The sequence below is a fragment of the Nematolebias whitei genome, chromosome 9 (genome assembly GCF_014905685.2).
Source record: "Nematolebias whitei isolate Nwh7 chromosome 9, NemWhi1, whole genome shotgun sequence".
Classification (NCBI taxonomy): Eukaryota; Metazoa; Chordata; class Actinopteri; order Cyprinodontiformes; family Rivulidae; genus Nematolebias; species Nematolebias whitei.
Window position 1 is genome coordinate 11,876,837 of NC_056506.1, and position 14,582 is coordinate 11,891,418.

The following is a 14,582-nucleotide window of genomic DNA, read 5'->3' on the forward strand; positions in this document are numbered from 1 at the left end:
GTGTCAAAAGCTTTAGACAGGTCTAAGAAAAGTGCAGCACAATAATCTTTAGCATCCAGTGCTTCAACAACGTCATTAAGAACCTTCAGTGAAGCAGTGGTTGTGCTGTGTTGTTTCCTGAAACCAGATTGATGTGGAGGTAAGATGTTAAATGAGTCCAGGTAATTTTTGATTTGAGAGTTTATCAGTTTTTCTAGAACCTTGGCTAAAATGCAGAGTTTAGAGATTGGTCGATAGTTGTTCAGTGAGGTGGGGTCACCTCCCTTCAGCAAAGGAAGAACAAAGGCTGTTTTCCAAGTGTCTGGGATGGAGTTTTGTCTTATGGAGAGATTGAAGATGTGGGTCACAGGGACTGTGATGATATGAGCAGCCAGCCTTAAGAAATAAGGTGGAAGTTCATCTGGACCTGCAGATTTTTTAGGATCAAGATCTTTTAACAGTTTATTGACCTCACTGACTGAGAATGGAGAAAAAGAGAAGCTGTGATTAACTGAGGATTGACTTGTAGGAGGGATTTGATTTGTAGAAGTTTGGTTATTAAGTGAAGTGGCTGATTTTCCATTAGTTACTGTGTCAAATAAAGAACCAGAAGCAACAAAATGTTTGTTGAAACAGTTCAGGATCAAGCGAACCTCCATTTTTAGCAGCTTCTCTAAAAATCTGCCAGTCTGTTCGGTCAAAACAATCTCTCAGTATGGGGCCACTGTCCTGGATCCAGCATTTAACTTTCTTTTGTAATGGTCTGGAGCGTCTCAGCGGGGGCATGTAAGCAGGAGCCAGGAAGATTGAGATGTGGTCTGACAGTCCTAGGTGGGGGCGGGGTTCAGCTTTGTATGCATCTTTTACGTTCGTGTAAACACGGTCCAGCGTCTTGTCTCCACGTGTCGGAATTGTCACATGTTGATTAAAGCTTGGGAGACAGTCCTTTAGATTCACGTGGTTAAAGTCTCCGGCTACAACGTAAAGAGCTTCGGGGTGTTTGTTCTGCAGCGAGCTGATTATATCATGTAGCTCCTGCAGTGATTCATTAGCATTAGCGTCCGGAGGAATGTAAACAACTGTGATAAAAGTCACAGTGAACTCGCGGGGTAGATAATGTGGCCGACATTTCACTGTTATTTGCTCCAAAGCCTTCGAGCATGAGCTATTTACAACAGTACAGTTCGTGCACCAACTTTTACTCACGTAAATGCACACTCCGCCTCCCCGTGATTTCCCCGTTAGCTCGCTGCAGTGGTCCGCTCGAAAAAAAGGTCTGTCATCCAGCTGGAAGACTGTATCCGGCGTTTTGCTTGTAATCCACGTTTCTGTGAGGCAAAGCACCGCACACATCTTCATCTCTTCTGAGGCGCCCGCTCTCAGACAAAGTAAATCCACCTTGTTGTCCAACGAGCGGACATTCGACAGAAAGAGAGACGGCATGGGGAGTTTACCGGCTTTAGCGTTAGCTCGTAGCCTCACCATAACCCCCGCCCGGCATCCTCTCCTCTTAAGCCGGGAGCAGCGTTTCCTCTTCTGCCCGCTGGAACGCCTCTGCTGCAGCTTCCAGGTAGATGACTTTAAGATCTGCATTCTGCCGAGTGTAGTTTTGAGTTTGTTGCTGATTTCTGCTATATTTCGTGGCAAATCCGCTCCTATTCTCATCAGTTCGGTTCGGCTATAGTTCACACGCATAAATCGCGCGGAGTCAGGCACAGAGTCAATATCAAAACTTCTAAAAACTGGGATGGTATCGGGAGCCTGTGAAGCTGCTACTGCTCTGAGCGCAGCCATCTTGGCAAAAAAAAAAGTGTCCCTGTGATGGACTGGAGACCTGTCCAGGGTGTCTTCTGCCTCTCGCACAGTGATTGATGGACATGGACACCAGTGACCCCATAACCCAAAAAAGGAAGAAGCAGGTAAATATGATGGAAGGATGGAAGCCAGATATTTTATTAATTTAATGAATTTTGGTAATTTCAGTAAAGCACATTAATATATTTTGCCCATCCTGAGATACTAGAAGTTAAACGATAAACTAATTCTAAATGGAAGACTACTAAAAGACTGAGGAGAAAACAGAAACAGTCTAAAACAAACCTATTTCTAGCTTTTTTTTTTACCTAGTATGTTTTTTTTTTTTAAGAAAACTGTTTAGCAAAAACAAGTACAAACAAATATGGCAATTCACAATAGTGTAACTTTAAAAAGGGCATAGCAGAGTCAGACTTCGATATGAAAAAGAAGGAAAGAAAGTGAAAAAAAAAAGAAGAAAAAAACTACAACAAGGGAGTATGTGTTTTAGGATTAGAATTAACATGGATTAGTGGGCAGTTCCATTAACATTTCATACAGGCCTTCATGTGTTTCAATATACAGTCCCCTCCAAAAGTATTGGAACAGCAAGGCAAATTCCTTTGTTTTTGTTGTACACTGAATACATTTGGGTTTAAGATCAAAAGACGAGCATGAGACAAGAGTTCAGAATGTCAGCTTTTATTTCCTGATATTTACATTTATGACATACAACCCTTTGTTTGAACCCACCCATTTTCCAAGTGCGCAAAACTATTGGAACATGTAACTGACAGATGTTTCTTGTTGACCAGGTGTTGCCTTTAATGTTGATTGCGCAAACATTAAATAGCTCTGCGTGACTAGTCTACTTTTTGGCCTGTGTTTAAATTTATGAACCAAGTATTTCTTGTTGAAGTGGATACACAAACATGAAGACCAGAGAGATGTCTATGGGAGAAAAGCACGCCATTCTGAAGCTGAGAAAAGAAGGAAAATCAATCGGAGCCACTGGACAAACATTGGGCATAGCAAGCACAACAATTTGGAGTATCCTGAATAAGAAAGAAACTATTGGTGAACTGAGCAACAGACGTCGAACACACCGGCCAAGGAAAACAACAGTAGTTAATGACAGAAATATTGAGAGAGCTGTGAAGAAAAACCCTAAAACATCAGTGACACAGTTGAACACGGAGACCGCGGTCTACACTCATCTCCAGGCCACTCTTTCAGGGATGAAGATGTTCACATCCTGGATAGAGAGGAACGATGGTTTGAGAGAAGAGTAAAGGAGGCCATCTTTGTGAAAAGAAACCGTCCATCATTAAACAGGGGTGGAGGCCTCCGTGTTCAACTGTCCCCCTCTTACACTGCTGTTATTGCTAGTATCACTCAGCCCTGTGTGAATAACAAACAGCCATCAGTGTGCTAATGATCCATGGTTAGGCTGATGGTCCTACTTGATCATGTGAGCAGCTGGTTTTGGTGTCAGCAGCAAACTGGTTGATCCACTGCGAGAGGGTGCTATCTATAAGACTGACCTGAATACAGCACCTCAGACTGAGGCAGTCTTTTGGATGAAAGACGAAACGTTTCTACAATTTTTTTTTTTTAATGTCCAGAGGAGCAGATTTTAATTTTTTTTTTAGATTTTTCTTCCTGGATTATTGAGAATGCATCAGGATAAATGAAGAATGCAACGGTTTGATGATGTCCATGGATCGCAGGCTTGAGGCAGTCATTGCAAGCAAGGGTTATGCCACCAAATAAGAAATATTATTAATTTTAAGATTATTTGTTCCTTTACTTTTGCTCACCTCAGAATGCTGTGGTGAAATGCAAATGGTGATATATCCTAAATTGTTCCACACAACTACATGTAAATACAAGGAAATAAAAGCGGACATCCTGAACTCTTGTCTCAATCATGTTTTGATCTTAAACCCAAATGTCTTCAGTGTACAACAAAAACAAAGGATTTTTCCTTGCTGTTCCAATACTTTTGGAGGGAACTGTAATTCAAGAGATTTCAAATATAATTGGAATTCAGATAAAAAAAAAGTAAAAAACTGGGTTTGATTTTAGCGCTCTCTGTTTATGAATCAAGATTTTTTTGCCAGAAAAATATCAGATTACAACAGAGTTCCATTTTTTTTTTTTTTCAATAATACTCCAAATGTTCCCATGTCTCTGGAAATAGATTCAGGAAGTGTAATATTCAGTGTGATCCATCTTTCTAATGATTCCAAAATATTTTGGTTATGTTGCATTCATAGAAGATATGGTCTATTGTTTTATATTCTTTTCTCAGAATGAGCATTTATTAGCGTTAATATTAAAATGCTTTCTTAGTAGCTCTTTGGAGGGATAAACTGCATTTACATTTTTTTAAAGTTTGTTTCTTTAGCCTTTGGTTGTATGGGGAGTTTTAAATATAGAGTTATCAACATTTCTATTGATTTTTTTTTTGGTCAAATTTGCAAAGTATGTTATTTTTATTTACTTTCCAAGGGAATAAAGTTTCATTTAGACAGCTTATAATTGTGTGGTTGTTTATTTTTTTTGTAAGTAAATGATATCCCTTTTTTTTTTACCTAGTAAGTATTTTTTAATCTTTCGCTTGTTCCATAGTTTGATCTCGGGGGCAGCAGCTTGAGCAGGGAGGTCCAGACTTCTCTTTCCCCAGCCAGCTCTTCTGGGAGGATTCCAAATGTTCCCAGACCAGCTGAGAAACAGTCTCCCCAGTGTGTCCTGGGTCTTCGCCAGTGTCTCCACTCCAAGATGCCAGGAACATCTCCCTGGGGAGGTGCCATGGGAGCATCCTTACCAGGTGACTGAACCACCTCAACTGGCTCCTCTTGATGTGGAGGAGCAGCACTTCTATTCCAAGTCTCTCCTGATAACTGAACTTCTCACCCTCTCTCTGAGGGAGAGTCCAGCTGCCCTGCAGAGGAAACTCATTTCAACATCTGTATCTACAATCTTGTTTGTTCCATCACTACCAATAGGTGAGGGTGGGAGTGTAGACCAACCTGTAGCAAAGAACCCACAGTCTCATACTGACAGAGCACCCCCCAGTCTCCCTCAAGGAACACAGCTGTATGGGTTCTCCAAGTCCACAAAACATGCATACTGGTTGGGCAAACTCCCATGCCCCGTTGAGGATGCTAATGAGGGTAAAGAGCTGATACAGTGTTCTGCAGCCAGGTCGGATGAGGATTATCTTTAAACGTATTATAAAGATTGGCTGATGATTTTATCCGAACACATTGTACTGTGGTTTGGAGTTTTCCCTGGTTAATGCAATGACACTGTAGCTTCCCTGGGCCTTTGGATTGCGGTCGAGCTCTGACTGTTTACGCCAAATAGCAGTTCAGAGTACCCAGCCCTCTTGGAGTCGTTAGCAAGGTGCAGAGAGGTGCTCCAGCTGGGGTCTCCTTTATTCTGCTAGGGGGACTTTGTGGCCAGTAACAATGTACCACAGAGGAGCGTGATTGGGAGGACTGGCCTCTCTGATCTGAACTTGAGTGGTGTTCTGTTATTGGACTTCTGTGCTAGTCATAGTTTGTCCATCACATTTGGGTGTCCATAAATGCACATTGCACCAGGACACTGTAGGCCCCCAAATCAATGATGGACTTTGTAGTCATGTTATCTGATCTGTGGCCATTTGTTCTGGACATTCAGGTAAAGGGAGAACTGAAAACCACCTGGTAGTGGGTTGGATCAGATGATGGGGGAAGATGCTGAACAGAATGTATAGACCCAAACATTTAGTGAGGGCTTGCTGGGAGTGATTGGCAAAAGAAAAGATCTTCAACGCCCACCTCAAAGAGAGTTTCAACTGCATCCCAGCAAAGGTGGGTGACCGAGTACAAGTGGGCCACGTTCAGTGCCGTCAGTGTCAAGGCAGCTGCCTTGAATAAGATCACGTTTGATGATTATGTTGTTTACTGGATTGATTATAATAACTTCAATATACTTATGGCATGTATTCTGAAAGTCTGTGCTGTAAAAACTGATATAATGGTAGGTGAAATATATATAGTATATACAGGTCCTTCTCAAAAAATTAGCATATTGTGATAAAGGTCATTATTTTCCATAATGTAATGATAAAAATGAAACTTTCATATATTTCAGATTCATTGCACACCAACTGAAATATTTCAGGTCTTTAATTGTTTTAATACTGATGATTATGGCATACAGCTCATGAAAACCCAAAATGCCTGTCCCAAAAAATTAGCATATTTCATCCCACCAATGAAAGACAAGTGTTTTTAATACAAAAAACGCCAACCTTCAAATAATCATGTTCAGTTATGCACTCAATACTTGGTCGGGAATCCTTTTGCATGAATGACTGCTTCAATGCGGCGTGGCATGGAGGCAATCAGCCTGTGGCACTGCTGAGGTGTTATGGAGGCCCAGGATGCTTCGATAGCTGCCTTAAGCTCATCCAGAGTGTTGGGTCTTGCGCCTCTCAACTTTCTCTTCACAATATCCCACAGGTTCTCTATGGGGTTCAGGTCAGGAGAGTTGGCAGGCCAATTGAGCACAGTAATACCATGGTCAGTAAACCATTTACCAGTGGTTTTGGCACTGTGAGCAGGTGCCAGGCCGTGCTGAAAAATGAAATCTTCATCTCCATAAAGCTTTTCAGCAGATGGAAGCATGAAGTGCTCCAAAATCTCCTGATAGCTAGCTGCATTGACCCTGCCCTTGATAAAACACAGTGGACCAACACCAGCAGCTGACATGGCACCCCAGTGAATGTGGAAACTTGACGTTGGACCTCAAGCAATGTGAATTATGTGTCTCCTCTCTTCCTCCAGACTCTGGGACCTTGATTTCCAAAGGAAATGCAAAATTTACTGTAATCAGAGAACATAACTTTGGAGCACTCAGCAGCAGTCCCAGGCGAGATGCTTCTGACGCAGTCTCTTGTTCAAAAGTGGCTTGACCTGGGGAATGCGGCACCTGTAGCCCATTTCCTGCACACGCCTGTGTGTTTCTACTCCAGACTCAGTCCACTGCTTCCGCAGGTCCCCCAAGGTCTGGAATTTCTTTCTGTGTCTTACCCTCTTGCTTGAGGGTGTCAATGATGGCCTTCTGGACAGCAGTCAGGTCGGCAGTCTTACCCATGATTGCAGTTTTGAGTAATGAACAAGGCTGGGAGTTTTTAAAAGCCTCAGGAATCTTTTGCAGATTTAGAGTTATGTCTTTTGATTCAGATGGTTAGGTTAATAGCATGTTTAGAGAAACTTTTCATGATATGCTAATTTTTTGGGACAGGCATTTTGGGTTTTCATGAGCTGTATGCCATAATCATCAGTATTAAAACAATTAAAGACCTGAAATATTTCAGTTGGTGTGCAATGAATCTGAAATATATGAAAGTTTCATTTTTATCATTACATTATGGAAAATATTGACCTTTATCACAATATGCAAATTTTTTGAGAAAGACCTGTATGACTGTACATAGTATATAGGACTGTATATACAAACCGGATTCCAAAAAAGTTGGGACACTAAACAAATTGTGAATAAAAACTGAATGTAATGATGTGGAGGTGCCAACATCTAACATTTTATTCAGAATAGAACTCAAATCACAGATCAAAAGTTTAAACTGAGAGAATGTATCATTTTAAGGGAAAAATCTGTTGTTTCCAAATTTCATGGCGTCAACAAATCCCAAAAAAGTTGGGACAAGTCCATTTTTACCACCGTGTGGCATCCCCCCTTCTTCTTACAACACTAAACTGACGTCTGGGGACAGAGGAGACCAGTTTCTCAAGTTCAGAAATAGGAATGCTCTCCCATTCATGTCTAATACAGGCCTTTAACTGTTCAATCGTCTTGGGCCTTCTTTGTCGCACCTTCCTCTTTATGATGCGCCAAATGTTCTCTATAGGTGAAAGATCTGGACTGCAGGCTGGCCATTTCAGTACCTGGATCCTTCTCCTACGTAGCCATGATGTTGTGATTGCTGCAGAATGTGGTCTGGCATTATCGTGTTGAAAAATGCAGGGTCTTCCCTGAAAGAGATGATGTCTAGATGGGAGCATATGTTGTTCTAGAACCTGAACATAGTTCTCTGCATTAATGGTGCCTTTCCAGACATGCAAGCTGCCCATGTCACAAGCGCTCATGCAACCCCATACCATCAGTGATGCAGGCTTCTGAACAGAGCGTTGATAACAACATGGACTATCCTTGTCCTCTCTGGTCCGGATGACATGGCGTCCCAGTGTTCCATAAAGAACTTCAAATCGTGACTCATCTGACCACATAACTGTCTTCCATTTTGCCACACTCCATTTTAAATGACCCCTGGCCCAGTGCAAACGTCTGAGCTTTTGGAGCTTGCTTAGAAATGGCTTCCTCTTTGCACTGTAGAGTTTCAGCTGGCAACGGCGGATGGCACAGTGGATTGTGTTCACTGACAATGCTTTCTGGAAGTATTCCTGAGCCCATTCTGTTTTTTCCTTGACAGTAGCATTCCTGTTTGAGGTGCAGTGACGTTTAAGGGCCCGGAGATCACGAGCATCCAGTAGAGTTTTACGGCCTTGACCCTTACGCACAGTGATTGTTCCAGATTCTCTGAATCTTTTGATGATGTTATGCACGGTTGATGATGATAACTTTAAAGTCTTTGCTATTTTACGCTGGGTAACACCATTCTGGTATTGCTGCACTGTCTTTCTGCGCAACAATGGTGAAATTGGTGATCCTCTTACCACCTTGGCTTCAGAGAGATACTGACACTCTGAGAAGCTTTTTTAATACTCAATCATGTTGACAATTGACCTAATTAGTGTTAACTGGTCTTCCAGCTGTTCGTTAGATGAGCAATGACCTTTTCCCAGCCCCTTATTGCTACTTGTCCCAACTTTTTTGGGATTTGTTGACACTGTGAAATTTTGAATCAACATATTTTTCCTTTAAAATGTTACATTCACTCAGATTAAACTTTTGATCTGTCATCTACGTTATATTACGAATAAAATTTTGACATTTGCCATCTCCACATCATTGCATTCAGTTTTAATTCACAATTTGTTTAGTGTCCCAACTTTTTTTGGAATCCGGTTTGTAGTACAAAGGACTGTATATAGTACAAAGGACTGTATATAGTACAAAGGACTGTATGTAGTATACAAGACTGTATAAAGTATACAGGACTGTATATAATATACAGGACTGCCTATAGTATACAGGACTGTATTTAGTATACAGGACTGTATATAATATACAGGACTGTATATAGTATATAAGACTGTATATAGTATATAGGACTGTGTATAGTATATAGGACTGTATATAGTGCCTTTCTATCTTATCAAGACACTCAAAATTCTTTACAACACAATATGTGCCCTCATTTACCCATTAATACAGCACTCTACTAGATCTCTACAAAGACTAATCAGAGCTTTATCACATTCATACACTGATGGGACACACAACGGAGGCAATAAGGGGTTCAGTGTTTTGCCCAAGGACACTTCAGCAGGTGACTGCTGGTGGAATCAACCCCCCAAATCTACCACTGGAGGACAACTGCTCTAATCACTCAGCCACAGCTGCCCCAAATATAAGATAAGATAGAACTTTATTGATCCCGCAGGAAATTGTTAGATAATAATAATAATAACTCAAGTATCAAACTTATACTTGATATCTGCTTATACTCGTATTTAAAATTTTATTTTTTTTCTCCTCACTGGCTCTGTAACGAGCCGCGCGCATTTCGTCCCTCTCCCTGTTCTCCTCCTGCTTTTTTGCTCTCTGTCTGTGTTTTGAAGCAGCTCCTATTTTTACACATCTTCCGAAATGAAAACTACTGTTTTGGATCTGACCAACTGGACTTACTATGACACAAATGACAAAATCTTTTCAACAAAGCGACAGGGTCCTGAAGAACACTCATCTGCTCGGACAACAAGCATGCAGCTGGATATATCTCTGGGGGTGATATGTCTACCTCTTCTGTCGATTGAGGACGCCAAAATTACATATAATTGGAGTTATGATAACAGGTTTCCTGTTTTTGGAATAGTCTGGATCCTGGTTGATCAACGTACAAGCTAATTTGGCCATCGTCAGGCTGCTGCCTATGTGAAGGTTGGTCCGTGCTTTGAGGACTCAAAATCAACTGATTTACGAGCTAAACCGTAAGATGGAAGTGATTTAAATCGCAGGCCACATGCGGCTTTGGGACTCGTCAGCATGTAACAACCTTGAAGAGGCTCGTAAGCACGAACCAGTAGAATGCACCCTAATCTGGCCATTTCGGACCTTGGAATTATCAGTACAGACTCAAGGCTGACAAGGAAAAATAGTCTGCCTGAATAAATCAACAATTGTAGATTATCTGAATCAGACTCCCCAGTTGGCCTCGGAACAGGCCGACTTATCAATTTCTCCTGGGAAATAAGAAAAAGCTTTGTCTATCGCAACAAGGTGTGAAGAGATCTTTTTTGTAATGCCACTATCCTCTCCTCATGGCTTTGTCTTTTTTTTCTATCTAAAAAATGTATTCTGAAAAGGATAAGAAGGCTGCGCTTATAGCAGCAGCAATGTGCACTCCACCCATCTTTCGGATGACTGTACGGACATATTCTCGTTGTAACTCAGTGCAATGATAAAAAAACTTTTTCTGATTCTGATGAAAATCTTGATCAGTACAACCATATATACCCATTCATTTCATATCTACCTTTTAGTAGTTATCTTTCTGCCGTTAACAATCTTAGTGGAGGTGGACACGGAGCGAAAGTTTCCATTACTTCCTCCTCCTCCAAATGAACTGGATGAGAAAGAAGTGAAGCCACCACCTCCCAGACTGCCCAGAGCTGTCATGTGGCCCATGTGACCCATGGTACTCATTGGTCCAAAAGGACCAAAGTCTGAGAAAAAACAAAACAAGACAGATTAAAACAAACAATACCAGTTTCTTACCATTTTGTTTAAGAAGTTGGTGTTTTTCTCACCTGGATTAAAAGGTGAGAGTCCAGCACCAAATGGAGGAAAACCAAAGCCTCCAAAAAACGGGGCTCCTGTATGACTGCGACTCACCCGACCTTGGTGCCGTCTGCTGAAAAATGGATCATCAAAGAACTGATCTGATCCTATGAGACCAGAACAAAAAAAGTACAGTTTAATAAGACAATGAAAATACAGCAGGAGGCAAGCAAGACAATACCACAGGCTGAAACTAACAAGCTCTTTAGTCCATGATCACAAACAGGACACTGAAGTCCCCCCTCCATGAGTGTTGGTAGGTTTCAACATATATGTGTAGAAGAACAGATTTTTATTTTAATTTTTTTTCCTTGCTTTTCTAGGTCAGTGCAGTGTGTCAGGTCCTGGTCAGTGGAGGAGCAATTTTATCCACCACCAAGTGCAATGGAGGAGCTGGGTGGTGTATGGTGGCCTTGCCCCCATAGATTAACCTCCGGTCACCTCAATCATTTGAAGAAATTATACTTTTAAGCAATATAAAAACTAGAAAACAGTTTCCTCAAATGATTGGTGTAGCCGGTCTACACATAGTTGAAACCAGAAGTTTACATACACAATTTAAAAAGACATGCATTTTTTTCACACTGTGACGTGAAATCAGAATAAACTTTTCCCGTTTTAGGTCAATTAGGATTACCAATATTTTTTCTATTTGCAAAATACCAGAGAATAATGACAGTGAGAGATTTAAGGCTTTTTTTTTTTACCTTTCTTCAAAGTAAAAAGTTTAAATACACTAGATTACTATGCCTTTAAACATCCATCCATCCATCATCTTTTACCCACTACTTCCATTTTGGGTCACGGGGTCGCTGGTGTCCAGCAATCACTGTGCAAGGGGTGGGGTACACCCTAGAAGGGTCGCAAGGCCATCACAGGGCCACATAGAGACAAACGAGACAAACAACCATTCACTCTCTCGCTCACACCAAGGGACAATTTAGTTACCAATCAGCCTAACATGCATGTTTTTGGTCTGTGGGAGGAAACCGGAATATCCGGAGAAAACCCATGCATGCACGGAGAGAACATGCAAACTCCACCCAGGAAGGCCCCTGGACCGGGATTTGAACCAGCAACCTTCTCGCTGAGAGGCAGCAGCTCTACCAGTTGCGCCACCGTGCTGTCCTGCCTTCAAACAATTTGGGAAATTTGATGTCATGTCTTTGGAAGCTTCTGATAAGCTTATTGATAAAATCTGAGTTATTCAGAGACACACCTGTGGATGTAACTTAAGGAACAACTGAAACACACTGTTTCCTTATGTAACATCATGGGAAAGTCGAAACAAACCAGCCAACATACCAGGAAGAGAATTATGGACTTGCACAAGTCTGGTTCATCCTTGGGAGCAATTTCCAGATGCCTGAATGTTCCTCGTTCATCTTTACAAACAATTATACGCAAGTAGAAACAAGATGGGAATGTCCAGCCAACATACCGCTCAGAAAGGAGACGGGGTCTGTGCCCCAGAGATGAACGTGCTTTGGTCCGAAATGTGCAGATCAACCCAAGAACAAAAGCAAAAGACCTGGTGAAGATGCTGGCTGAAACTGTTAGGAGTGTCTCATTACCCACAGTGAAACTGTACATGGGCTGAAAGGCCACTCTGCCAGGAAGAAGCCATTACTTCAAAAAAACATGAAAAAGCCAACGAGGATGATTGAGCATGAACTTTGATTTAAAAAAAAAAAAAGCCAGATTAATGTTTGCAAATGCACACAGGGACAAATACCTTCATTTTTGGAGACATGTCCTAAATTGAACTGTTTGGCAATAATGACCATCGTTATGTTTGGAGGAAAAAGACTGAGAACACCATCCTGACTGTGAAGCACGGGGGTGGCAGCATTATGTTGTGGGGTTGTTTTGCTGCAGGAGGGACTGGTGCACTTCACAAAATAGGTGGCATCATGAGGGAGAACATTATGTGGAAATACTGAAGCAACATCTCAAGACATCAGCCAGGAAGTTCAAGCTTGTGCGCAAATGGGTCTTACAAATGGAAAATGACCCCGAAGAATACTGCCAAACTGGTTACAAAGTGGCTCAAGGACAACAAAGTCAATGTTTTGGAGTGGCCGTCACAAAGCCCTGATCTCAGTCCTATTGAAAATTTATAGGCAAAGCTGAAAAGGCAAGCCTCCAAACATGGCCAAGTTACACAAGTTCTGTCAGGAGGAATGAGCCAAAATTCCTGCCATCTACTGTGAAAAGCTTGTGGAAGGAGATCCAAAACGTTTGACCCAGTCATACAGTTGAAGGGCAATGGTACCAAATACTAGTGAAGTGTATTAAAACTTCTGATTGTGCAGAAAGTAATAAAAATTGCTTTAAAAAATTCTCCCTCATTATTCTGGCATTATGCAAATAGAAAAAAATTTGATAATCCTAAAAAAAAAATATATATATATATATATATATAGTGGCGCAACTTGTAGAGCTGCTGCCTCTCAGGGCACAGGTCCCCGGTTCAAATCCCAGTCCGGGGGTCTTTCTGGGTGGAGTTTGCATGTTCTCTCCGTGCATGCGTGGGTTTTCTCCAGGTACTCCGGTTTCCTCCCACAGACCAAAAATATGCATGTTAGGCTGACTGGTAACTCTAAATTGTCCCTATGTGTGAGTGAGAGAGTGAATGTTTGTTTGTCTCTATGTGGCCCTGTGATGGACTTACGACCCATCCAGGGTGTACCCTGCCCCTCGCACAGTGATTGCTGGACATGTGCACCAGCGACCCCCGTGACCCAAAATGGAATAAGCGGGTAAAGATAATGGATGGATGGATGATATTGCATCATGAGTTCCTATGACTTCACACAGACTAGTCGACGTAGACTTTTATCATGTTGAAGTGGACTTTAAAAACTATATAGTTGTTCAACCCCTAATATATACAGTGAGGAAAATAAGTATTTGAACACCCTGCAACTTTGCAAGATCTCCCACTTAGAAATCATGGAGGGGTCTGAAATTTTCATCTTAGGTGCATGTCCACTGAGAGAGACATAATCTAAATTTTAAAAATCCAGAAATCACAATGTATGATTTTTTAAAATAATTTACTTGTGTGTTACTGCTGCAAATAAGTATTTGAACACCTGTGAAAATCAATGTTAATATTTTGTACAGTAGCCTTTGTTTGCAATTACAGAGGTCAAACGTTTCCTGTAGTTTTTCACCAGGTCTGCACACACTGCAGCAGGGATTTTGGCCCATTCCTCCACACAGATCTTCTCTAGATCAGCCAGGTTTCTGGGCTGTCGCTGAGAAACACGGAGTTTGAGCTCCCTCCAAATATTTTCTATAGGGTTTAGGTCTGGAGACTGGCTAGGCCACTCCAGAACCTTGATATGCTTCTTACGGAGCCACTCCTTGGTTATCCTGGCTGTGTGCTTCGGGTCATTGTCATGTTGGAAGACCCAGCCACGACCCATCTTCAATGCTCCAACTGAGGGAAGGAGATTGATCCCCGAAATCTCACAATACATGGCACCCGTCATCCTCTCCTTAATACAGTGCAGTCGTCCTGTCCCAAGTGCAGAAAAACACCCCAAAAGCATGATGCTTCTCCCATGCTTCACAGTAGGGATGGTGTTTTTGGGATGGTACTCATCATTCTTCGTCTTCCAAACACGGCGAATGGAATTAAGACCAAAAAGTTATATTTTGGACTCATCTGACCACATAACTTTCTCCCTGACTCCTCTGGATCATCCAAATGGTCATGGGCAAACTTAAGACGGGCCTGGACGTGTGCTGATTTAAGCAGG

General features: G+C 41.7%; 1 protein-coding gene across 1 annotated transcript in view; it reads right to left on the minus strand.

The window, feature by feature from the left end:
• The window catches only part of dnajb6a (DnaJ heat shock protein family (Hsp40) member B6a), a gene marked incomplete at its 5' end in the record, with an annotated part of 58,934 nt that overhangs the window by 5,620 nt on the left and 38,732 nt on the right, over positions 1-14,582 (minus strand). The window contains 2 exon segments of the mRNA XM_037682067.1: positions 10,508-10,697; positions 10,782-10,919. Coding sequence (XP_037537995.1) covers positions 10,508-10,697; positions 10,782-10,919 — 328 coding nt within the window.